Source organism: Hypomesus nipponensis, chromosome 15 (assembly GCF_054491055.1).
Source record: "Hypomesus nipponensis isolate SF chromosome 15, ASM5449105v1, whole genome shotgun sequence".
NCBI lineage: Eukaryota > Metazoa > Chordata > Actinopteri > Osmeriformes > Osmeridae > Hypomesus > Hypomesus nipponensis.
This window is the reverse complement of record NC_140375.1, coordinates 9,686,927-9,711,994: the sequence shown is the minus strand read 5'-3', so window position 1 is coordinate 9,711,994 and position 25,068 is coordinate 9,686,927. Positions and strand designations below refer to the sequence as shown.

The window sequence follows — 25,068 nt, the reverse complement described above, 5'->3', positions numbered from 1 at the left end:
GAAAGGACTGTTGGCTCGCCAGAATTAATTACAACGTTATCCCACTTCATCTTTGTTGAGTCGGTGGAAATATTATGAAAATCAGCAGACTTGTACAAAGAAAAAGAACAAAAAAATATATAATTGGAATGAATCACGAAAACCTCGGTCAGAAAATCTAAGTTTTTCTTCTCTTTGTGCAGTCCGAAACAAAGACATGAGTTGGCCAGAAGAGATGTCCTTTATTGCAAACAGCAGTAAAATGGATAGACACAAAGGTATGGTATTGTCTCAATAAACTGTACCTTTACAAACGTTGTCTTAAATTAGCTCACAGAAATGTTGCATCCTTAAAGCCCCTGTTTTCTCCATTGCAAGTGGTTGAATCAGGTGTTGGTGAGTGTTAGGCCACTGAAGTATAAAACAAGCATTGTGAGACACAATCTGACGCAGCACTGTATAACAAGCACCACAATTTTAGTGTGTTTGTGTCAGATACACCTTCAGGGTGTATATCTGCCATTTATAGCTTCCATGGTAATTCCCACAGGCACTAAATTATTGTTTGAAGAGCCCATTACGACGAGTCTCATTTTGTTAACTGCATCCTAGTTCCTCTATTGATTTAGCATGATTAGGGCACAGACCACAGAAGGGGGCCCAGGTCCAGATTCCATTCATGTCATCTGACCACATGCCAGTGTTTTTCTGCAATATTATGGAGGAAAAACTCCTGTCCTTAGTTATGACTAGATGGGATCCATATTCAAGTTCAAGTTTATTATCATATACTCATAAGCAGCATTAATCAGTAATGAAATTCTTTGTGCTCAATGTCCGTTCAACTTAGAGAATAAATAATTTTAAATACATATTTACATGATACTAATGATATAATGTCTTTGCTGCCATCCCCCTACACCTTTCCAGTCCCAACAGAGAAAGGGGCCACAGGCCTCAGTAACCTAGGCAACACATGCTTCATGAACTCCAGTATCCAGTGTGTGAGCAACACCCAGCCTCTCACAGAGTATTTCATATCAGGAAGACACCTCTACGAGCTCAACAGGTAGGTGTGTGGGGCCGTGCGTGTGCTTCCTAATGTGTTTCCATCTCAGCTGGGCAGGGTTTGGAGACGACGTATCTCGAAACTTCAAGTTCCTCATATCTTTTTAGAACCAATCCCATTGGGATGCGCGGTCACATGGCCAAGTGCTATGGCGACCTGGTGATGGAGCTGTGGAGTGGGACGCAGAAGAATGTTGCTCCTCTCAAACTCAGGGTGGGTACAGAGGCTTTCCATTTTTACTTTTGACTTAGTCTCTCTGACATTTTAGTCGATACAGTAGATGGATATAAAAATGTTTGACCTTCACATTAACCTAAATTGAAATGTAACCCTAATAATGACGACTGGGGTCTGTGTCCGGTTCATGAACGTGTTTTTGCCTCGTCGTTCCCCTCCCATTAGTGGACGATAGCGAAGTACGCCCCCAGGTTCAACGGCTTCCAGCAGCAGGACTCCCAGGAGCTGCTGGCCTTCCTGCTGGATGGCCTTCATGAAGACCTGAACCGCGTCCACGAGAAGCCCTACGTGGAGCTGAAGGACAGTGACCTGCGGCCTGACTGGGAGGTGGCCTCTGAGGTCAGAGTTTACTCCACCGCCATGTTAATGTCTGTCACATTTAAGCTGGACCGCTGATATGTTCAACACATAGTCTGGCATTAACAGTTGGTTGACCCCCCTAAAGTAACGGTGAATGTCAAGTAAAGTTAATATTCATTTGTTCAGTATTTAATCAGGGATTTAGAATATAGATTTTTTTTTATGGTTTTCCTTTTCTGAATCAGGTCTAGTTATATTAGCAACATTACAGCCGACTTGTGTCTGTTCTCCTCTACCCATTGAAAGTGTTTGCTGTAATGGATTAGAAGCTCCCATCCTCTTGTGGCCTTTTCAAAAGTCAAAGGACAAGTAGGGAGGTGAACGAGTCGATGAAGCTCTAATCAGCGAGGCACTTCATAAGACTATTGATTGGGAAGGTGCATTAAAAGCCCTTTAATGGCCAGGTGGACACAGTTGTGCATGTGTGCTCTGTAGGTGAGTGTATCCATGTGAGTCAGAGAGATGAGCGCTCCTCGTGTTTATTGTGCGTGCGTGCGTGTGTGTGTGCCTGCTACAGGCATGGGAGAACCACTTGCGCCGGAACAAGTCCATCGTCGTGGACCTCTTCCACGGCCAGCTGAAGTCGCAGGTCAAGTGCAAGACGTGCGGCCACATCAGCGCCCGCTTCGACCCCTTCAACTTCCTGTCCCTGCCGCTGCCCATGGACAGCTCCATGCACCTGGAGATCACAGGTGAGGGCCGCACGCATTCCATCACCTCCGACTGCACCTTTGTGTACCAGTGTGCTTTCACTCCTAAGAATAGGACTCAGTCCATTCTCAGATATTAGATATCAGGATTCATTCTGAAACAGGGGATGTGTTAGTGTTGTACACACGAATGTATGGATTCTTATTGTGTGTGTGCGTGTGTGTTGATAGTCATCAAGCTGGATGGTTCCACTCCGGTGCGGTTCGGCCTGCGGCTCAACATGGATGAGAAGTACACGGGTTTGAAGAAGCAGTTGAGTGAGCTGTGCAGCCTGAAGCCTGAGCAGATCCTTCTGGCTGAGGTGCACACCTCCAACATCAAGGTACAGCACAGGGACTGGCAGCACACTGTGGAAATCAACATCATCCTATCCGCTTCTACTTGGTGACTTTTTGGCAAACAACCAAAGCCGCTGTGTATGATCCGATGTATAGGTGTGTTTTATCCGCCAATGCCAAATATGTACTCAGTTTTCCATTTCTGTGTGTGTGCGCGCAGAATTTCCCTCAAGACAACCAGAAGGTGCGTCTGTCAGTGAACGGCTTCCTGTGCGCGTTTGAAATCCCTGTGCCTGGCGCGCCCACCTCCCTCACCTCACCCACTCCGACAGGTAGAACATCTGTCAGATGCTCCCTCTTTCATCTAACATTAAAGATGAATTCATAGAAGTAGAACACTCAAAACACTCTGCACACGCAGAGCAAGCAGCTGCATAGGAGAACAGCGCCTCACCTAGGGCCTTCTGAAAATTGAAGAAAAAAAGAAAAGAAAAAACGACTATTTACCAAATTTGCCTCTTTTTAAAACACATTGTATTTATTCACATTTACAGACATCACCCCCATGGCGAATGGGTCTGCAGTGAATGGGCACCCTGGCAGGCCAGGACTCATCCCCAACGGCATGCCCAGCACGGTGGTGCCCTGCACCATGGAGAAGCCCCTGGCCAACGGGGTGCCCAACTGCCACGTCACACCAGTCCAGGACAGCCCCTTCACCGGCTACATCATCGCCATGCACAGGAAGATGGTGGGTAGTGTAAAAAGTGTTTGATTAGCAGACACTGTGTTGGACAATGTTGATTGGTAGGCTTTACAAAGCAAGATGACCTGGGGACAAATATTGTGATGTCAAATGGCAAAGTATGAGAGAGCAATTTCTTTACAAGCTATTGTGTTCACGTTTGTGTCGGTGTGCATGTTTGTGTGTGTGTGTTATTCTCTTGTTTAGATGCGCTCGGAGCTGTACTTCCTCTCATCCCAGAAGAATCGTCCCAGCCTGTTTGGCATGCCTCTGATCGTGCCCTGCACGGTCCACACCAGTAAGAAGGACCTGTACGACGCTGTCTGGATCCAGGTGTCCCGTCTGGCCAGCCCCCTGCCCCCACAGGAGGCCAGCAACCACGCACAGGACTGGTCAGTACACACATTGACACATGTAAGAAGACGCATTGTGCCTCTGTCTTTCTCTCTCTGTCTGTGTCACCTCCTCTTTGTCGCGCTCTCCTTCACTCACTCACTTACAGGAAACCGTAAACCCTGAGCTCTTAACCTGAATATTGTCTACAAAACTGCTACATTCTTTTGCTTGGTGTATCATAACTGTTGACATTTCAGTAAAGAAAATACAATTAGTCGTGCCAATCTGAAGGTCACATTGTTGGAATGCTAAATGCTGAGTGGTGTTCTGCCTGACCTTACAGTGATGACAGTATGGGCTACCAGTACCCCTTCACGCTGCGGGTGGTGGGCAAGGATGGCAACTCATGTGCCTGGTGCCCCTGGTACAGGTAAAACATCCATTATCTTGTCTCACACACTGTTAACTACGCCCTTTATCACACACACACACACAGCTGGGCCCAGGTCCAGGAATCCCTGAGAGGGTGGGAGTTGGGAGAACATGATCAGGTGTGTGTGAGCGTGTGTGTATGAATGTCACTTCACACACAGGTTTATAAGCTCAAGGACTGATGCCATATCTGCCTGTGTATGTGTGCGTGTGTGTTTCCAGGTTCTGCAGGGGCTGTGCAGTGGAGTGCACAGAGGACCGGGCATCTGTGGGGAACGCCTACATCGCAGTCGACTGGGACCCGACAGCGCTGCACCTCCGCTACCAGACCTCCCAGGAGAGGGTGAGCCACCTCGTCTCTCATTGGCCGTGTTGCTGAAGGCGAATCGTTTTACATACCGTTTGGTGGATCTACTGCCTCTGTCACCTCTGTGAATTAGGACCGCAGTTGGCTCTTGATGATCCAAATGGAACTGTGTTCAAGTTTGTGCCTCCTTGGCAATTTGATCTCCACCCAACACCACCTGCCTTTTCTCTGCTCTGCCTTTTCTCTGTTCTTCAGGCTTTATAGGTTACAAGCCCTGACGCTGGCACTCAGGCCCAATAACAATTAGCTGCATGTTCATGTGTAGGTACCACAGTGGGTTTCTGGACTGGAACATGGCCAGTGGCTTTTTATCAGGGTCCCTGCGATATTCATGTCAGATAAGAGTGTTTCCCTCCCTGACCCTGGGTGTTATGTCATCACCAAAGAACAAGACGCCGACAGCCGTGTTAATGATCAAACCGCTGCTCTGTTGACCTCCAACAGAGGAAAAAGGGTTTGAACAGTAAACCATGGATGAGCAGTCAGTTTGCATTGGAGTTGACAAGCAGGGCTCTACGCAAACCTTTTTTTGGCAGTAGCACATGTGCCCCCAAGTGAAAAAGTTTAGTGGCACAGTCAGTTTCTGTTTTTAACATTGCATCTTTATTAGACTATTGAATGAATTACAAAAAATGACCGGAAACAGGATTGGTTACTTATTAATTAATTACATATTCATGTATTACTTTTTTGTATTAATTGTAAAGGGATTTCAAACTGACTTGCTTGGCCAAGCTTTGTAGCATGGGCACCATGATCTTTTTCCATCTTGATTTTTTCAGCACATTTAGAGGCATCAAACATTTCCAGGGAGGGCCCCACTGTACTGATCCGACTGAGGTCCTCAGTGGTGGATGGGTTCAAACCTTGTTTTTACAGTCAATGGTTTAAACTACTCGTTAATGGGAAATGTATGTCAGTTGGGGGGTTAATTATGTTCACGGAAGCATTGTTTCTATTTCTTCTTCTTTCTGTTTCTTCTTCTATTCAAGTTTCTATTCTTGAACTCGTGTTTATTTTGATATGTGTAGTGTTGGATGTTAGTTTGCTTAGTTTGATTGTTCACACTGAGGGTGAAGGTTAGCTAGCTAGGTCGCTAGCCAGGCTGTTACAGCGCAGGACAGATGCAGTAGGCTATCGCAGGACACAGCCTATGAGTTTTATTGAGGTCGCGATTATAGTTGCAATCTCAGAAAAAAGGTGACATAATGGTTCAAGCAACCTTACTACTTTTCAACATTGTTTTATCTCATGACGACTATATCTTTATTTGAAAGGAAGTCTTAATATTATTTATGCTTGGCAGCATATTAAATATGAGGTACTAATGGTTTAGTATTTTCGGGTTCCACCATCTCTTTTCAGGTAACTGACAGCTTCAGTAGGTTGAAACCATACTGTATGTCCATGGTTAAATACCTTTCCACGCTCGCACACATATTTTTGTACTCACATATGGGTGAAGGTCATTTATTTTTTAGAACTGCTGTGACTACATTTAAGTGTTACTCAATTTATGTATATCTTAACATTGCACATTGTGACTGTTGAATGTTAACTTAGCTGTGATAAGAAACACCTGATAATCAGTGTGTGAAAGGCAGAAAAGCATAGAGCATGTGTCACTGCAGATGATGTTAGCATTACACACATCCACATCCATTCTGATTCCCAGGTCCTGTCCAAAATTAAGGATATAATAACAAATCATCGAAATTATATCCACAGTACGTTTTATTTCTATTATTGTTATGGTGGTGGTGACAATACTGTGATTCAAGATGGCACTGTTCAAATTGGGGAGGTAACAACAAAAAATCCTTTATTTACTGCTATGTGTGATAGTGGTCTGTCTCTGTGTAGTTGTCCCGTCTGACGTGTCCACTTCTCCCTCCGTAGATAGTGGAGGAGCACAGCAGTGTGGAGCAGAGCCGGAGGGCCCAGGCGGAGCCCATCAGCCTGGACAGCTGTCTGAAGGCCTTCACCAGTGAGGAGGAGCTGGGCGAGGACGAGCTCTACTTCTGCTCCAAGTGTCAGACCCACAGCCTGGCCACCAAGAAGCTGGACCTGTGGAGACTGCCACCCGTCCTGGTAAGACTCCCAGGGAACGGGACACCATCAAGTGCCGACAATCTTCTTCTCATAGACGCGTGCTTTAATACGCCAGTGCTATGTTTTGGGGAAGATGATTAGTCCATTTTGGGATTGAAAAAAGGTATTCAAGTAGCCTTCCGTATCTTGGACTTTTGCCTCACAGATTGTCCACCTGAAGCGCTTCCAGTTTGTAAACGGGCGTTGGATCAAGTCCCAGAAGATTGTTAAGTTCCCCCGGGAGAATTTCGACCCCAGTGCCTTCCTGGCCCCCAGGGAGGTGGAGCACAGTCTGCACTCCCACAGCGAGGGGGAGGGCTTTCTGAGGACGGGGGGTGGAGACAACATCTCTTCTATCTCTGCCCCTGCTGGACTCTCCAGCGCTTTCAAAGGTCCGCACCGCAGTGACATAATGGTTCAAGCAACCTTACTTCGTTTCAACATTGTTTTATCTCATGAAGACTATATCTTTATTTGGACGGAAGTCTTAATATTATTTATGCTTGGCAGCATATTAAACATGAGGTACTAATGATGATTGCACATTTAGGTGTTAAACTATAAAGTTCTTGTGTGAAGTGTGAACATGTCGCTGTGGGTTTCCTATTGTCAAAGTAAAGTTGAGTTCAGCTGTCTGTGAGAGAGTACATCACAGTACATAGCTTCCCCAAAGGTGGAATGGTAATGTACCATTAGTGACCGGGGTTAGGGTTTGGGTTAGGAGTCTAACAGTTGTACACACAGCACTCCACATGGCCCAGTTTTAACAGGAAGTGTGTTTGACTCATGGTTCCCTTTTTTAAGAGAGTTGCTCTACTTTTGTGGTTGATCTCTGTAGCCTCCCCAGCCTCTGGCAGGAAGTCTGCCCCCCCACTCAGCCGAAACAGCAGCCCCGCCAGCAGTCCCAAAAGTGGCGGTGGAGGAGGGGGGCGGAGACAGGCCCGTCTCCGCCTTCCCCAGCTGGGAAGCCGCCTCCGCCTCTCTAACAGCAAGGAGAACCTGGAGGGAAGCACAAAGGACGGGGGCGCCAACCCCGACGCCGAGCCCAAGGAAGGGCCGCTGCAGCCCAACACGGAGGCCCCGGGGGCAGAGGCCTCAGGCACAGGCATCAGCGCAAGCGAAGTGGCCCCTAACCCCACGGAGTCGTCCATGGCAAGCGAGGCGTCCAGCAGCCACTGTGATGTCATTTTAATGAATGGCGAGAGCGTCCAAAGCAACGGTACAGAGGGCAGCACGGACCCTGGCTCGGACCTCGACACCTCTCAGCTGCACCAAAGAGAGAACATCTGTCTGGAGCCCATGTACAATTTATATGCAATCTCAGTAAGTGAATTACTCAGTATACAAGTGCCTGAAAGTTTCTGCAGATGTGTGTTTCATTAAACATTTTGTGATTTCTAGAGCTGGCACTCAAACTGTATTATTTTTCTGTGCCCATTTGAGGTGTATGAAAATGTATGGAAAATGTGGCATCTTGTATTAGTGTATTTATGTACCTTCTCTCTCTTTAAAATAATGTTTCTTTCTCTCAGTGTCATTCAGGAATCATGGGAGGAGGCCACTATGTGACTTATGCCAAAAACCCCAATGAGAAATGGTACTGTTACAATGACAGCAGCTGTAAGGTAAGAAAGCCATTTCCCTTCCCTTGTCCCTGCACAGTTGAACCTTCAATGTACATAAGCAGTTTGGTCAGTCAGATTTGGCTCAAATTCTTAATTGACAATCAATATAGTGGGCTGAAAGAGTTAATGTTTACAAAGGGTGTTATTTCAGCTCAGGCAGACAATCAACTGCACTGTATCCTTTCAGAAAAGGCTCACTTAACTAACCCTAATCCTTAGCACTTATTCTTATATGTAGAAGCTTTTATTCTTTCAATTATGTTTTCTGTGTTTTTAGGAAGTGCATTCTGAGGAGATTGACACCGACTCAGCGTACATTCTATTCTATGAGCAGCAAGGAGTGGACTACTCACAGTTCCTTCCAAAAACTGACGGTAAAAAGATGGCCGACACCAGTAGCATGGACGAAGACTTTGAGTCTGACTACAAGAAATACTGCGTCCTCCAGTGATCGTACTGTCTTCCATCACTAGACTCAACCTACACTTGTCCTTCGGGACTAACAGATGCAGCTGGGTAGGGACAAAGACTAGTTTTCAGCTAGTGGATGCCAGGAAGCACAAAATGGCGGCATTTTGTTGAGTCACCACAAACTGACCCATAAGGATGTCTTATGACGACATATTGAATAATGGTACCCTATTTGTGATGGGGTGCGTTCCAGCACTTTCTCCATATAGAGACATTGAACAAGAAAACCATCGGGCAAGTGTCAGTGTTGCCAAGGGATCAAAATAGCCCCAATTAAAAAGCACTAAATTGGCACACTGCAGTGCACATCAAGCCCAGTGAAAGGACTCCCCTTCACATCACACAAGAGTGTAGCCCATGCCATTGAACAACTGTATCAAAAAAAAAACACAACATTTGTATGTGTATTGGAAGTTTGCACATGAACTGAAACTGCTTCCCCTGTTGTGCGTTTATCGCAAGCCAAAGTCCCAGTGAGGTGAACTGAAACTCTTCTTGCAGCTGTAAGTGTCTACTCTCCATAGTCATCTTTCAGACAATTTATTTCAGTATTTGAGAATGTGTTGAACACCTGTTTTGGACTATTGACAGTCATTGACAAATTAAATTCAAATATTTAGCACCCCCCTCTCTCCACAGCTCTCAAGTGGTGTCAGTAGATAAAAACCTTCATGCTACCTCACCATTGTTTGCATTTGTGACAGTATTAAAAGTTCCTCTGAGGTACATTCACACTTACTTATAAGTTTTCCTTTGATGAACAACTCAATATTTGGAGGACATTGGCTTTCAATTTGGCTTTTTCCTCCACCAAAATTAACTACCACCAAGCCAAAATAAAATGAAAGAAAGAACCACGTTGATGTTGATTAACTTAGTTTATGGGTCTTGTTTCTGGGTTTGGGTTGAATTCAGTTTTAGTGGAGTGATTGACAGGATGACATATTCATTGATAAGGCACTGAAGTCTATTGTTGAATAAACAATTCTCGTTCTGAATGAATACATAATCAAACCCCACCCATTTCATTTTAGGCTTTTTCATCTTTGTTGATTTTAGCTTAGAACTCTTAAGCTTGAGTTTAAATCTGGGTTATGTTCAGGACAGGTGCCATAGATCATGATTCTAAGAGATGCTATAAGTATACAGTATTTGCATATATATTTGTATTTATTTATTTTTATTTGTATCCAAATACTTATTTTATAGTAATTGAATTTGTATTGTTGGTGTTTTAAGCACACTTGCTTTATTAGGGGTATTCCAATCACTACTGTTTCTATGGAGATACAGTTTGATACTGTAATTAATAGGGCTGCCTTCAAAGTCTTTATGCTATTGCTAAGCACAGTGCCCAAAGGCTGTCATGTTACTATCATTTGCATGATGTATTTGCTGCTAGTTTAAAAAAAAATCTGTGTCTCCTTCAAACCAGTGTCACATGAATGACCTTTCTGCATCTCTACTGTAGTCTCCTGCCACCACCAGCTAGAGGAGGTAAACCACTGGGTGCATCATGACACGGCATGTCACTTAGGTTTCATCAGATGTTTCATCATGATGTGTCTATGACGGTTCAATCGAGACAAATATTACAAGTATAGCTACTTGTTGATGACTGTAGCCAAGCCAACAGCCAAATGCATTTAAAATATGTCTGCGTCTCTGATGTCATGTTGTATTCCATGTTGAATTGGAAGAGACTTCCATGGTCAAGCCAAAGTCCTTCGCAGATTGTACTAGCCAACACAAGGCCCCACAAGCAGATGGCATGTGAGACTTGGGGGGACAGTCAGATTAAACATTAGAAATTGGTAGAAATGTCTTCCGTTGAGGCAACATGAGTTCCTATTTCACATGACTGCAAATCATACGTATTCTGAATAATGTAATTGTATATGAATGTTGTTAATGGAAAACTTGTCAACTCACGCTGCTTGTTCATTTGACAGGTCTCAGAGGAGACTGTGAATTGGAAATGCACGTAAATTGATTTTTTTCATTTTCGCAGTTCCATGTCGCAGATTTGTACGTCTGGTTTGTAGGAGCATTTGCAAAAAGCTCTTCTGTGGGGCTGCATCTTAAATCACCACTGTGAACTGATTTTGTTTATTTGAAAAATGATGAACCGTTAACAGTTCTCAGTATTTATTGTTGCTGTTCAACAAATCTCATTGCTTTGCTTGCCTTTAGCTGTCAAAATCATTGAGAGAATTTTAAGCAAATACACCTTCTAACCTCCTTTTTGAGATGTTTAGTTTTTTTAGCTGCTGAATCTTGGGGTGCTGTCATCATGGATGTATAAGATAGATTTCTGTAATTTAAGTACATTTTAATTTTTCTTTGTCAGAAAATGATGTCCGTAAAACAAATGTAAGCGTATTGAGCCGTGTGTGTGGTCACCCTAGTCAAATGTTTGTCCCACAAATGTTTGTTGATCAATGATGTCAAATGAATGTTATAGAGAGAGTGTCAAGGCCTGGCTTATTTTGTGCAAACTGATGAGTACTATAAAACTCTTCTCCAATTAAATCAACACTTTTTTAAATATTCTTTTCACTTCTTTGTTTTTAACATTCAATAACTGGTAACTGGCTTGTGTTGTAGATGAGGTTTTTCACTTATTTTGTGTGACAAGATCAAGATGGCATCTTCTGCTTTTTTTGTTCCATCTTCTACAAAGCTTAGACTTTTTAATAAAAGTGGCTACAGTCAGCTGCCAGTGTTGGAATTGGAGTCATTAAATGTCCAATTCAAGTGATTGGGATTTAAATTGAACAGACCCCTTTCTCTTTTTTGGAGACCCCCCTCCCTCCAGATTGCCATGTATAGCTTTGGCATGTAGTGCAATCTACTACTGAACTTGTTCTTATCCTCATCCTTTGTCTAATATTTGTTTCAGTGGATCGTCAAGAGAGATGTTAATTTAATGAACTTTATTTTGTTGAGAGTAAATATGACATTGCACTGACATTGAAAATGTACATACATGTTTTGTAAATAAGCCAGTAATACTGTATGTATTTGAATATGAACTGTAAAAAATGACTGTACTTGTAGTTGTATATGGAGTGATAATGTTGATCTGTAACAAATATTCAAGCAACAAATTAAATTCTGCAGATGCAATTCAATTGTTTGCTGTGTATATTTTGTTTTTCATTCCTATGCATGTTGCGGGCATGCACGTGTGTTTGCATCTTTAGTAGAGTCACAGACCAGACCAGGCCTGTGACTGTGAGAGGAAACCACAGCTCTGTCTACAGCGGGGGTCTCTGCAGACCAGCCTGCTTCTGCAGTGGAACTGGAACTGCAGCTTGTCACGCCAACCTCTTCCATGAAACAATTGACATTTACTGCACATCTACCCTGGTTACAAGAGGGGGCTTTTCTATGAATTTACTCCAGCTCTGATTTCACTATCAAGTCAGATTATGGAAATTTCTGTCTTATCCACACACTCTCACTCAATGTTGTTTTCATCTAAACAGTATTCATAGGTATAAGAAATAATAGCTACAGCCTTTAAAAGTAGTAAATTAAAGTGAATGTAAGAACCTTAACCATAGAGTCAATCTTATTGGCTAGTTAAGTATGGAAGACAACACAGCACTCCGGTAGTGTCTATTTGCCAACTTGAGCAGTTCTGTCAGTGAGAACCACTAGACGCTACTGTTCATTTCCCCCACTCCGTGTGGTTGAAAGCGCCTCCTACGACAACAATAGGACTGTTCATCTTTCTTTTTTCTTCTTCCTCTCACAATTGCTTTCTCATAAATAAGTTCTATTTTCTTATGCTACCGCAGGGTTCGAGTGCAGGAGCCTATATTCAATAGTACAAACTGGTTCATTATATTTAGGTTTAAAGGCTGTGACTATCGTGGATTGTAGATTACTCTTTTGAATTGTTGCTGTTCTATGCATGAGGACAGGTGGTGGCCCTACAAAAGTAAGGCGTTTTGTCTAAATGTTGTTTTTTCTTGTCTTAGACTCCCTTGAGATTGTTACATGATGTGAGACTTACTTTCACGTAAACCGTTTTCCAGGCGGTTGTCAATTTGTCGTTAGACAAATAGAGGAATTGAACAGAAATATTAACTGATGTTAAAGGTTTTTGATGGATTTTGATTGTGATGTGTACTGATGACCATACATTTTGTTTATATTATTTTTTGTTTGTTTTGTTTCACAGACAGACAAGAGTTCACAGACCCTAAACTTTGTCCACAGACCCTTAACTTTGTTGCAGTGCAGATCACACATGATTAACACACCTGGATGAGTCAGGACAATGCCTGAATGACCCATTCTAACAACTGCACGAGCCCGACTTCAAGTGAGTTACTTTCACTGAGTCAGTGACCATTACTCTACCCTTGATATAGTTTGACTTTATTAAGACCGTTATAATGTTTTTTTGCTAATTTCATATGAACACTGACAGCTGTGTCCGTTCCTTCAGATATGGAGACCTTGGGCATCACACACTACATCCTCATCGGTGTCTCCACCATTACCATCCTTGCTCTCATAGTACTGGGGATTCTGTGGTTTAGAAAGTAAGATAGACATAGATAGAACTTTCGATTCCTAAGGGGAAATTGTAAAAGATTAATACAACTCTGAAGGTGTTTATTGTGTGTGGTCATTTATGGTTAATATTTTCATAGATTCAAGTATTTAAGTTGGAGATGGTACAGTCTTTTTGGAAATTTCCTATTCAAACTTATTTTAAAGGCCTTTTTTCTTGATACACTAAAGACCTACTGTACATAGTAGCCAAATTACTTGGTCCATATCTCCATTGTCAGGTATCGCTCCTTGGTTCAGATCATTCGGGACTTACGGGGTGCCAAGTCAGTGGTAAACATCCCCCACCACGACTCTCCTGTCCTCTCACCCAGCACTCTGTCGCCCACGTCCTTTGAGGAGAGCCAGGGAAAAGGAAACCCAGAGCAGACACCACTGCAGAGAAACAAGAATAGGTCTGTCTCAAGACTGCCATGGAGGCAAGTGCAACAGGTATGGCTGCAACACTAAACATTTGAACATGCCACTGGACAACAAAATGTGTGGTTTTACCTCACCTTTATTCTTGTCGGGACTGGGAAATCCTTTCTGTGGTTGAAAATGTAGGAATACTTTATTGGGACCGTTTATTCAGTGTTCACCTGGATACACTGAAATATTTGTATTTCCAGTCCACTGTACTGTTACAAATCATATCAACAAAGAGAAAGCAGAGAGAATCTCAGAATAAGAGTGAAGATAATATCAAAATATATGTTAGAGCTTGTGTGTTAACAGAACAAAGAATAATTATTGTAATTAGGACTTTAGGATTTTGCTCATTCTTTTAAAGGGGAAATAAAGTAGTATATTACAGTGAAGTATATCAAAAACGTTTAACTCTTTATGGGTCAGAAAGCAGCCTAAGATCTTGGTCGGAAGCCATTTTGTGTCTGGAATGAGAACAGAGAGAGATTAGGTCTAAATTCTGAAATGACCTACCTGTGGTAGGTGTGGATTTGTGATGGATTTTCAGTTAATGCAAAGCACTTTAGTGATTCTGTTCAATTGTGCAATATAAATAAATGTATTTACAGTATTATGTTCGACACACCTTAAGTATCTGCTTTGACCCAGATCTGGTTCTAACTATTCCAGAGTCCGAGGTTTATCAAGTCAGACTTGAGCTTGCTGCAGCTTATAAAGGCAGGCAAGGAGGGCGTTTTCTACAAGGCCAAGATGAACCGTGGAACCTGCAAAGGGCACGCCATGTTTACCTGCAAGATCGCCAAAGAGGGTATATGACCAATTTAGAACTTACACACAAACAATAATACATGATAATAATGATAATAATATGTACAACTGTAGATTACTGAAACAGCTTAAAAATAACTTGAATTGCTCATTCTGATGTCAAAGCCTCAAGTCTGGTTTAGGGCTAACGTTGGTTGGTCTGGTTTGACACATAGTACCCATTGTGCTCACAAGGTGTAACCCCTAAGCGTGTGGAAATGGAAGTGACGATCATGAGGAAACTGGTGCACCACAAGAATGTCCTCCAACTGCTGGACTGGAACTCTACCGAGGGTGAGAAAGAAGGGAAATCTTTTACTTTGCATGTCAGAGTTCAATCTGCATTCATGAAGATGTCTGACACTACATCAAAGAATGTCTTCTATTCTATAAAACCATCTCAATCTTGATTGTTTATGTACTCAGAATGTGTGTGTGTCATGGTTTTGTCATGTTATTCCAGAGCCCTATGTGTTGATCATGGAGTACGTGAGCTATGGGACCCTGCGTAGCTTCTTGCAGACCCACAAAGAGAGACTGAACTCTGACCCCGAGCTGCAGAGCCTACTCACCATCACCTCCTATCACATTGCGTTAGCCATGGAGCACCTACGCTCCAAAATGGTGCCCCAGTTATACCCTCCACACTCACACGCACACACTTATTTCTCATAATACCTATCTGCCATCTAGGACAAGCACTCACAAAGGGAGGCCCATGCAGTCATACAGTTCCACAGATATAAGGAAAGACAGATTAAGTATGTGTTCCAGGTGGTGCACTGCGACCTGGCCCTGAGAAACATCATGGTGGGCAAGTTCCCCTGGGAGGTGAAGGTGGCTGAGTTCGGCCTGGCCAGAGACCTGACCCGTATGAGGAGCCGACATAGCAGCCACGGGAAAATGTCACGGGTCAGAGAATGTGTCACATATCCAGATAGTACTCTATGCTGTATGACGATCTCTGTTTATTCAATCTGTTAACATTTCATCCAGTTTAACAATTGTTCTATATTTATGGTTCTGACTCCAGAACTGTTTCCATAGGATATCTATTGTGCTGACTGATTTACCATATCTGTGTAGGAGCGTGTACCCTTGCGCTGGTACCCCCCTGAGTACTTTCGAAACCACTACTATAGCTTCAAGGGAGACGTGTGGGCATTTGGCATCGTGATGTGGGAGATGCAGACATTTGGTGAGTTTATAACATTGGCTGCAAAATGGCCACCCCCATTTTTGAACAAATGACAAACTAAGATGAAGTAATTATATTTTCCTCATGTCCTATGATCTTTAGGCACCTTGCCCTACCCAAATCTGGAGACTTCAGAGTCGGTGGTGTATTACATATGTGCAGGACACAAGAACACACAGCCTGATGGCTGTAGGCCAGAAATGTGAGTGCCATGAACAAGCTGGAGAAGCAGCAACCACTAAACAAACAGTAAACCATGCTAAGGTTGGTTTTCTGTTCAGTAATAAAATGTGCTATAAAGTAGACACACAGCTAATTATCAGGTGATATACTTCATACAGTTTATTTCCTAGTATATACATTTGTTAATAAGGGGATGTCTAGGCTGATTTCTCCCACATGGTTATCCTGGTATTGTAACCCTGGAAATACTCCAGGCTCCAGATAATGCATGACTGTTGGTTGGAACCCTACACATCCAGACCATCCTTCACAGACATTGTTAGAATCTTGGAGGACATTATGGACAATGATTCAGTAAGTGTCCATCCATCTCTCTGTACTGCACAAATTACATACTGGTATACTATAGGCAAATAACAAAATATTGACGAGGAATAATCTCTGTTTTATGACACCCTGTCCCACCCTGGTGTAGGCACCGTTTAAATGTCCCTCTTCATTGCAGGATTACGTGGATGTAGAAAACCCAACACTTTCGTCGACGACAGAGACTGACAACCACCGATGTGTGTTGCTGGAATTGAATGAAGCAATTGTTTAACTGATGGAAACCTTTTCAGAGAGCATTCAGTAGGCTAAATGATCATTTATATGTCTGTCAAAGGCTGTTAGAGAAAATGCTATTTGGATGTAAATGCTGATTGCCTCCAACTAGAAATGGTGCCATTGTCTCTTATATTTGAGGAATTACGGTTGGTCTAATAGGAAGAAAATCGAAATGACAATAACAGCAGTGTAAAGTAATAATAACATTATTATTGAGAAACATCCTATCTGAAAATAAATCCAGGAAATATTTCAAGACGGAAAGCTTATATATAAAGTGTACAAAAAGGTTGGCTAGTTTATTTAATTAAATAAATGTACTTAATTAATTCATTTATCAATCATCAATATATTTAAATGTATTGTTCACGATCTTATCAATAGTTTTGTGTAGCAGGTAGTATTTAGGTCGTAAAATAAAATATTAAAATGAGTCTACTTTAGTAATTGTATCTGCAGATCTGTCAAGTTCAAATTCCAAGTTTATTTGCCAAGACGGAAAGCCTTCTGCGTACATGGCCTACCGCCCTTTTCCTGGATCAACCGAGAATAGGACCAATACAATCACACCATATGACATGTGGTACAACGACACAGCCAATAGCGTTGCTTCGTATTTCATTCCTGTCAGATTTCCATTTTCCATTCTAAATACAAGTTTGTAAATCACGAAAGACAATATGGGTATTCGCATATTAGAGATGATATATTTCTTTTATTTCGCTTCTCACATTCCTATCACAATCTTCATAGATTTCCAAGCATTGCTGCCGACCCATGTGTATCCTCAAGCGGTAGGTGTTTGACGTCTCTTGTAATCGCGATGTGATTAGGCTAGTTGTAGTGCAACGTGGGTCTACAGCTGGCCTCAAATATATATATATATATATATAAAGAAAGAAAACACAACAGTTATCTCACTGGGGTCATATTGTTTAAAGTTTAGAATGTATTATTATATATTTTTCTTTTACAGTTGAAAGATCTGCTGACATGGTATGCAAATGATTTTAAAGACCCCATGATGTTGGATCCCCCAGTCTGGTTTAAATCTTTCATCTTCTGCGAGGCGTTGGTGCAAACACCCTTCTTTCCCGTTGCTGCCTATGCTTTCTGGAAAGGTCGGTTCATGACTTCAATACAATACCCAGTGTTTATCATATAGAGAAAGAAGAAAGAAATCCTGAAACATAGAAGGAAATTGTGTTGTAACTAGATCTTTACTTTTGAACATGTTTTGTAGGAAAGCCTTACTCTTCCCTCTAGTGGATGTTAGTCTCAGGTGCATTATGTGTACACTATTTACCCATTAAATAACATGTGTTTTATAGGTACAAATACAATTTTATTTGAGAATGACCAGTTTCATTAGGCCTATATTAGTTTTTTCTTCCAATTACATAACATGGTGGTACAAATGCAAAAACAAGGGTTATTCCAGTATACAGCTATTACACCTAGATTGTTGGTCGACTGTTTTTCATACCACATAATCACAAAACATCGGTTCAGTTAGGGTTGTGGTCATTTGCATTTTTTGTGTAGTTGCAAAGGTAAAGACGATTGCTATTTTTATTTCTGTTGATCAATAGCATAGATGTTAACACATCGATATTTTTCCAGGGGGCTGCACGTGGATCAGGACACCAGCCATTGTATACTCCACTCATGTGGCTACCACGCTGGTCCCCATCCTAGCACACATTCTTTTCTTTCCTTTCCCCACCAAACCTCACCCTGGACCACAGACCATGCAGGAACGCTTTACCCTCGTGTCTATCTATGCCCCTTACCTCCTGGTTCCTCTAATGATACTGTTGACAATGCTCTTCAGTTCCACCTACAATTCAAATGGACAGAAAGGAAAGAGCACCCCTAAAACCAAGAAGATCAAATGAGACATTCTGAAAGGACTGTCCTCTCAGTGTGGACCTTAGCAGTATCAGACCAGTCAATCTTACCTCAAAGGATGGCTATAAATGGTTAAAGTATAAAAAGTGATTTTACTGAAGCACTGATAATTCGATATAATATTGAACTTACTGTTTACTACACTATTTGTTCTCTATAATTATGACATATAGCCTAACTAAAACCCAGGGATGTATAAATAAAAATATTTCTATTGAATCAACCCACTCACTGATGTTTTCAAATGCCCTTTCTCATTTACAATTTGTATGTTATCTGGCTGATTTTGTACAACCTTTGCCTAAAATAAACTGAAACTAATGTATTTTCAGAATGAAAGTACAGTCATAAATACTAAATAGTTAACGTAGGTTATTATCGTTTTTGTCTGTTGCTATGTACAGGTAGGCTACAGCCTATGTATGGCATAATTGTCTCCTGCCTATGGTCACTCTGCACATCTCTAGATCAGCAACTGTGTAAGAGAAAATCTTCACTGAATTGGTCCATTCTTCAATTTTTCTGTCTGATTTTGGGGGAGTTGTCCTTGTCTTTGAGGCTTTAGTCAGGTTTTGGACTGTGTTGATTTGTGGGCATGGGAGTAGATCGATATATGCACGGAAAACGACAACATCGAAATACATCCGTTGGTCATTGTCATGTGGAAAATTGATTCTCAAATATATGTTTAACTCAAGTGTCCCATATTAGAATGATGGATTTATAAAACTTACTAATATCAGGAGTAGGCTACAGTAGAACAAGGTGACGGTTGGACAGACGCTAGATGGGGCTAAATCAGAACGAACCAAAGTCCTCAAACAGCCCGTAAAACAAGCCACCACTTTGCATGCAGGTGTCCCAAGACAAAGTGCCTGCCAATAATTTAAACTTTAACACGTAAAACAATTCTTACATTGCAATGTATGGCAGTTCAATCAACTTATCATAGGATTAGCATGAAATAAATGTGTTATGTCTTATTATGTCAATAACATAGGCTATATTTTATTAATTTTATTCAGAGTAGGCCTACACAATTTGGTTATAAATATATCACATAAAATTGCAGTTTAAAGGGGGTTATACACTTTGAAATGGCTGTGTTGAGAACGAGAGCCGAATAACCAAGGACCTAACCTTACTGGCGGAAGGTAATCAAGACTACGCGGATGGATTTCATATAAATTCTCAGCACGGCACTACATAGGACATTCAAGATAGCTACACAGATTGTGACGAGAATGCTATCACTTTAATCCGAGTTAGCTATCATGTAATTAAGAGCGAACTGGACAATATAGTTAGCTAGATAGTAAATAGACAATTTAATAAGTAAAGCGAGAAACGTCCGAATGTGAATTGGAGACACTTCTACAGACAATTCTCTCTAATTGTCTATCTAACGAGGATGGAGATGCAAGGCGACTTTTTAAAGATGTCTTACGGATTAAATAGTTGATTTTTGTTCAAACGTCATTGTTTTCGAAGAGGAGAACGATACTGTATCAGAAAGAACCTCTTGCTTGACACGGCGGACGTGAAGTAATTGTTATTGTGACTTAGAATTCTATTCACATCGGAAGATCTTGCGTATATAGAAAATAATTGTTTGTACATTATTATGCTCTTCGAAACTGACGCGTTGGTTGATAATTACTTCAAGATATTTAATATAGTGCTTTCTTTCTACCCAGCTAGCAGTCTGTCTGCATACAGTAGTGATAGCTAGCTCGCTAGCATGTTTGCAAGCAACAAAGGACAATATGACGCCTGTCAAAGATGCAGCATGTCACTCTCGGACTAGATAGCTAGGTGTCTGTATGTCTGTCGGTTGCAAGCTAATTATCAAAATTATTGGCATCATGTAGACTGTCAATCAAAAACGCTTTGAGCTGAACCATTGATGGCTACTAAGTTGAAGGTTTCTATCTTTGCGGTGCAAGTAAACTAGGTAACAGAGTTACAATGACACTGACAGCTGACAACGGTGAACTGTCATTGTGTATCTTCGGATTGTGACTTTCTTTTAAGACTGCTATTTCGGATTTTGAATGCTACAGCGTGAAGCACCTGGCACCAAAAGCGTTGGTAACCCACCGAATAATTTGAGGCTTCCTGCCTCCTTGAACGTGATCAGTTGCATCATATCCTGGCTTGTATTTATTACTCAATCAGTAAGTCATATCAGAGCAGGTGAAATGGAATGCAAGGATGACTGCCAGTCACTATGGAACTGACCTGTCTTGTGTGAACATCACAATAACTGGTATTGCTGTTTGACAGCAAAACAAGCAACGTTTAGAGGTGGATGCTTGCACCAGGATTCGTAAGAGCATCATTTACCTACGCGCATCGCTAAAAAGGATCCTTGAAGGAAAAGTGTACCTCCTTTGACAATGGAGTCTGTGGGGGACTTCGAGTACAGCAGGAAGGACCTGGTGGGACATGGAGCATTTGCTGTGGTTTTCAAAGGAAGGCACAGAAAGGTAAATAGCAGTTCTATTTAAAGGTATCTTGCGAATGTCGCCCCTTCCCTTACCCTACAAGCATAGGAAAAGGAAAAAACAACAACAATGTTTGTCAACTTGAATTCAACAATGTGTCATCATCATCAGTTCACCAAAAATGCCAACCTTTATGCTACCTTGATATCTAAGAGATTGCATTTCAATGCATGCTGTTTTGTTCCGTTAGCCTCCAATGATGAGGCGTGCAATGGGCGCACAGAAACGCGAGCCATCCATTCATGAAACCGATGACTCAATCGGCAGTAAATAACTCGCTGACGATGGTGGAGAGGATCAAGTCTGCATGTTTTTTCCCTCAACCTTTTAAGGAAGGACAGCCGTCATATGCCCATTTTAGACTTGATAAAATATTCACCCCTTATAATCGATGTAATTGACATTCGTGGGGCTATCTATAGGGTAATCTTACATTATGTTTGCACCTCCCTAGAGAGATAAATAACCATATCGACTGGCATGACTGATGTCTTAATATGTTAATTCATGCACAGGGAAATTAACATGAACGAGAAGTGGGGCGTTCTCTAAAAGCTCAGCTAAAGGACACAGTGGGGGAGAGTGTTACATATGAGACTGCTCCACATTCAATATGATGCAGGAGATGAGGTCATCATTGCTCCCTATAGCCACAATAAGTGTAGCACACTGAATCCATCAATGAAATCCATCATTTAAGAGCAGCAAGAGTGGAGGTGTGGTCCTTTTGAGGGATTTTATGATAGGTTATTGTCACATGGTGACAAAATGCATCTCTACATATTGACAAATAGGCTACACCATGTTAGATATGAATTCGAATTATGCATCTCATTATTGTCTGTTTGTAGAGATTTATTTTAAACTATACTGACCTACATGCTTATTTTGTTTTATATCTATGTAGTCTTTCAATTTTGTTTCTGTATAGTCTTTTGAAATTACTACAGTTATACAGAGAAAATATGTAAGGTACCTGTACCTTTTCTAACTGTGCAGTACGTTGGTGAGGTGTGTCCATCCACCGGTAGGGAGGTGCACAAGTTTGTTTAGAAGGACTTGGCATGTGACGTCTGTATTTAGCATATGTCCCTGCATCTGCATGCCACTTATTTATAGGAGTCTTTCCACCTAAGATGCAAAGACGACAGCAATGGAAGTGATGGATGGCCTCATCCTTTAAGCAGGTGACTGTCTTAGGCCTGCTGTGTCAGAGACTACCTCTGAGCTCATTAAAATGGTCACATACATCCTCAGCTTATTATAGGCCCGTTGAACATGCTAGGCCCAACTTTGAAGGGCACAACAAAAGAACAGTGGAGTTTGCCCAATATTGTGTTTTGTGCAGACTCTTTATGCTCTGTTCGTGGGTATGGTTAGTGAACTTCATTGACTACTATGTGCAGCTCCCACATAAGATAACAATACGATGTGTGCTACTAATAGAACAGTCTAGACTTGTTGAATTGAAATTACTGTTGAAGAATACAACAAGAAAACAACCTATCTTTGGTTTTACTATAGTAAAAAAGCAATACTATACTAATCTGTATTTTTGACAAGCACTTCTGTTAGTATCTTCATGCTAAAATTGGTGACGCTATTCCATAATCATATCATCAAGTGATCCATGAATCATCATTAGATTGTCTGGTAAAAGTGCTTACTCTGCATTCTCTGTGTCATTATGTGTCAGTGGCATGCCACCTGGTCATTAGCTTGATTTGGTTGGTTGCAATCAATACCCCGCCCCTTATCTGCTCATCGCAATCACATGATAGGCCAGTTGTTCTTTTGTATGAGGCATTTCGTTTGCTGCACTGCCTCTGTCCATGCTTGGGTGAGCATGCTGTCACTGGATTGGGGATGGATACTGATGGACCCACACACACACTCACTCCCCTACAGCTCGCGTGCAGCCTTCTGTGCTAGGTCAGCGAGGCCAGCGGCGCTGTGAATTTGGAGTGCATCCACAGAACATCTCCTATTAACCTAGATTCATTTGAAAAGCCTCAATTTTTTTGTAGACATAGAATATCACTCTGCCACTTTCCTGCATGCTCTATGGAGGAGTGGGGGGCATACACACAGTATCTTTATGCTGATTCTCAACAACTGACTCTTTCAGTTGTCGTTACACTACACAAGGAGGTGTTTGGCTCAATGGCAAAGGATTAATTTAGTACTGATATGTGTAGGCGTATAGCCCTAGCTGGAGCTGCATGACTGATGTATTTCATGCACCCCCCCACCCCACCCCACCCTCCCACCCCACCCCCCCACCCCACCCCACCCTCCCTAGGAAATTCCATCTCTTCATTAGGGCAGAACTCGTGACAAGTAGAATTCTAGATGTCATTTGAGTGTTTTGTCATTCAGGGTCATGTCATAGCTTGGGTGTACATTGTTCAATTGTTCATCGTCTTAAGATTTCCTCTTTACCCCCTGATCCAGTTCTTAGTGATCCAGACAATGTTGTTATTGATATTTTTTTATTATTGTCTGAGCTTGATGGTAACGCGCGCACACACACACACACACACACACACACACACACACACACACACACACACACACACAGGGCTTGTTTAACAAATTGTAAATATTTTTGTCTCCCTCCCCACTCACTCCTATACAGAAGACTGATTGGGAGGTTGCCATCAAGAGCATTAATAAGAAGAACCTCTCCAAGTCCCAAATCCTGCTTGGCAAGGAAATAAAAATCTTGAAGGTGAGTTCTCCACATTGCTTAGGCCTAATTGCTTTATACTTATCTAGGAAACGTAGTTAAAGACTGATTTGACATCGACCTTGCATTCATCAACGTGATTGACGTCAAGGTCCTTGACTAAAGTCGATAAAAGTCATCATGTCAATGTTGTTAATGGCATCACTAAGACTTTTGTTTTCCTTCCTATTTTCCTCAGGAACTTCAACATGAAAATATTGTGGCGCTTTATGATGTCCAGGTGAGTTCTTATCTGCTTTCCATTGTAACAAGGTAGATTAAGTGTGTTGACAGGTTAACTTGACTGTTTCCACAACAATCTGTTCTTTGACAATATGTCCTTAGCTTAGTGCCAGACATGCAGGAGGGTTACAGCTTTGTTTTGGACTTGAACTGGAATATATGGAGCTTCTCCAGTAAGGAAAACCTGGTAACTGGAAACTGAATCCATAAATACTTAAAGCAGGTCAAAATGATCATTGCCTGTGTTATGCCTTCCAAGCTTAACACCACACACAAAATCTACATTATGTGAAATTCCACCTACTTTGAGTCCTTAGTACACTGACAGGATGTGGATCAGCACATCTAGCAAATGTGTTTTGGCCTTTGTGAATGAAGCCCTTTATGAATGATATGGTATGAAAATCAGTATTCACAGTCTCAATATCTGTGTTAGTCTGCTTGTACGCTAATCAGTTGGTAGGACCGCCTAGCATATAGTGCTGTAGACCAGACATTGCTACATACAGAGTGTAACCTGACTGCTTAACGTGGATGTGTTTGCCAGACCCACCATAGCTCTTTGCAAGAACCTCATAAGTACTTGTTTGTGGAAGAAATCCCTCTCATATACCCATAGCGAGCTCCACACGTGTGTGAGCTGTGGACACTGTGTAAACCATTAACTCAAAGCCCTGTTGGAGCTTGTGGACTTCCCAGTACATTACATAAGACATAAATGGCCAGTGACTGACACCAACCAACCTGCATGGTTCAGTCCACGATCTGTCCAGTGCTTCAAGGTGGATGAACAAAAAGGTCACCACTCAGCTATTTTGAGAGTGCATCTTAATATCCTTTTGTGGCGTCATTGGCTTGTGTCTTGTGAAATGAAAGGACATTGCAGGCTGTTCTCGCCTGGGGTCAGCGGCTCTAAGTAAACATCAATGTGTCACTCCCTCACAAACACCCAACTATTATGTCATCTCCACTCATTGGGGTCCAGGAAGCAACCAGCCTGTGAATAGCTGACCTCAGGCAGGGCCCCCTCTCTGTCCACTGTGTGTGAGGGGCTGTGCTTCCTCCTTTGGTAGCACCATGGGCGGCTCCCTGCCTATTAAAAGCCACACACTAGGGTTCCCACCCTACAGGAAAAGATAAGCGAGGTGGAGAGAGGAGAGGGAGAGGAAGAGAGCCCTTGAACTGA

The 25,068-nt window shown here is 42.0% G+C and overlaps 4 protein-coding genes across 8 annotated transcripts in view; all 4 read left to right on the top strand.

Annotated features, from left to right (window-relative positions):
• usp32 (ubiquitin specific peptidase 32) overlaps positions 1–11,835 on the top strand; it is a 37,612-nt gene extending 25,777 nt beyond the window's left edge. For all 3 annotated transcript variants that reach the window (XM_084674073.1, XM_084674075.1, XM_084674074.1), the window contains exons 19-34: positions 183–257; positions 910–1,048; positions 1,156–1,261; positions 1,451–1,624; positions 2,163–2,337; positions 2,527–2,678; positions 2,855–2,966; positions 3,189–3,385; positions 3,587–3,771; positions 4,059–4,145; positions 4,370–4,490; positions 6,414–6,605; positions 6,772–6,997; positions 7,444–7,928; positions 8,138–8,230; positions 8,508–11,835. In XM_084674073.1, coding sequence (XP_084530199.1) covers positions 183–257; positions 910–1,048; positions 1,156–1,261; positions 1,451–1,624; positions 2,163–2,337; positions 2,527–2,678; positions 2,855–2,966; positions 3,189–3,385; positions 3,587–3,771; positions 4,059–4,145; positions 4,370–4,490; positions 6,414–6,605; positions 6,772–6,997; positions 7,444–7,928; positions 8,138–8,230; positions 8,508–8,681 — 2,693 coding nt within the window. In that variant the 3' untranslated portion in view covers positions 8,682–11,835. The remainder of the gene's footprint in view (positions 1–182; positions 258–909; positions 1,049–1,155; positions 1,262–1,450; positions 1,625–2,162; positions 2,338–2,526; positions 2,679–2,854; positions 2,967–3,188; positions 3,386–3,586; positions 3,772–4,058; positions 4,146–4,369; positions 4,491–6,413; positions 6,606–6,771; positions 6,998–7,443; positions 7,929–8,137; positions 8,231–8,507) is intronic.
• Positions 11,836–13,000: 1,165 nt separating this feature from the next.
• On the top strand, positions 13,001–17,043 carry LOC146257440 (fibroblast growth factor receptor homolog 1). Its single transcript, XM_084674849.1, has 11 exons — positions 13,001–13,037; positions 13,134–13,260; positions 13,513–13,723; positions 14,369–14,507; positions 14,702–14,800; positions 14,970–15,130; positions 15,281–15,418; positions 15,593–15,704; positions 15,807–15,906; positions 16,142–16,241; positions 16,393–17,043. Exons 1-11 carry the CDS (start codon positions 13,001–13,003, stop codon positions 16,486–16,488), a joined length of 1,320 nt encoding a protein of 439 aa, XP_084530975.1. The 3' UTR covers positions 16,489–17,043.
• Positions 17,044–17,127: 84 nt separating this feature from the next.
• Positions 17,128–18,627, top strand: tmem97 (transmembrane protein 97). Its single transcript, XM_084674587.1, has 3 exons — positions 17,128–17,287; positions 17,470–17,614; positions 18,117–18,627. Exons 1-3 carry the CDS (start codon positions 17,174–17,176, stop codon positions 18,389–18,391), a joined length of 534 nt encoding a protein of 177 aa, XP_084530713.1. The 5' UTR covers positions 17,128–17,173; the 3' UTR covers positions 18,392–18,627.
• A 1,006-nt stretch (positions 18,628–19,633) lies between these two features.
• Positions 19,634–25,068, top strand: part of ulk2 (unc-51 like autophagy activating kinase 2) — a 32,447-nt gene continuing 27,012 nt past the window's right edge. For 2 of the 3 annotated variants that reach the window (XM_084673512.1, XM_084673510.1), the window contains exons 1-3: positions 19,634–20,893; positions 23,550–23,642; positions 23,839–23,880. In XM_084673512.1, the coding sequence (XP_084529638.1) occupies positions 20,804–20,893; positions 23,550–23,642; positions 23,839–23,880 (225 nt within the window). In that variant the 5' untranslated portion in view covers positions 19,634–20,803. The remainder of the gene's footprint in view (positions 20,894–23,549; positions 23,643–23,838; positions 23,881–25,068) is intronic. The other variant, XM_084673511.1, reaches the window with a different exon arrangement.

What these genes read in the sequence shown, in the direction of transcription:
- LOC146257440 (XM_084674849.1), top strand. Translation starts at nt 13,001, where the DNA reads ATGACCCATTCTAACAACTGCACGAGCCCGACTTCAA. An exon ending in AGCACCTACGCTCCAAAATG is followed by an intron (nt 15,131 to 15,280) that starts GTGCCCCAGTTA and finishes TATGTGTTCCAG; the next exon opens with GTGGTGCACTGCGACCTGGC. An exon ending in GATGGCTGTAGGCCAGAAAT is followed by an intron (nt 15,907 to 16,141) that starts GTGAGTGCCATG and finishes GAAATACTCCAG; the next exon opens with GCTCCAGATAATGCATGACT.
- tmem97 (XM_084674587.1), top strand. Translation starts at nt 17,174, where the DNA reads ATGGGTATTCGCATATTAGAGATGATATATTTCTTTTATTTCGCTTCT. An exon ending in CCCATGTGTATCCTCAAGCG is followed by an intron (nt 17,288 to 17,469) that starts GTAGGTGTTTGA and finishes TTTCTTTTACAG; the next exon opens with TTGAAAGATCTGCTGACATG. An exon ending in TGCCTATGCTTTCTGGAAAG is followed by an intron (nt 17,615 to 18,116) that starts GTCGGTTCATGA and finishes ATATTTTTCCAG; the next exon opens with GGGGCTGCACGTGGATCAGG.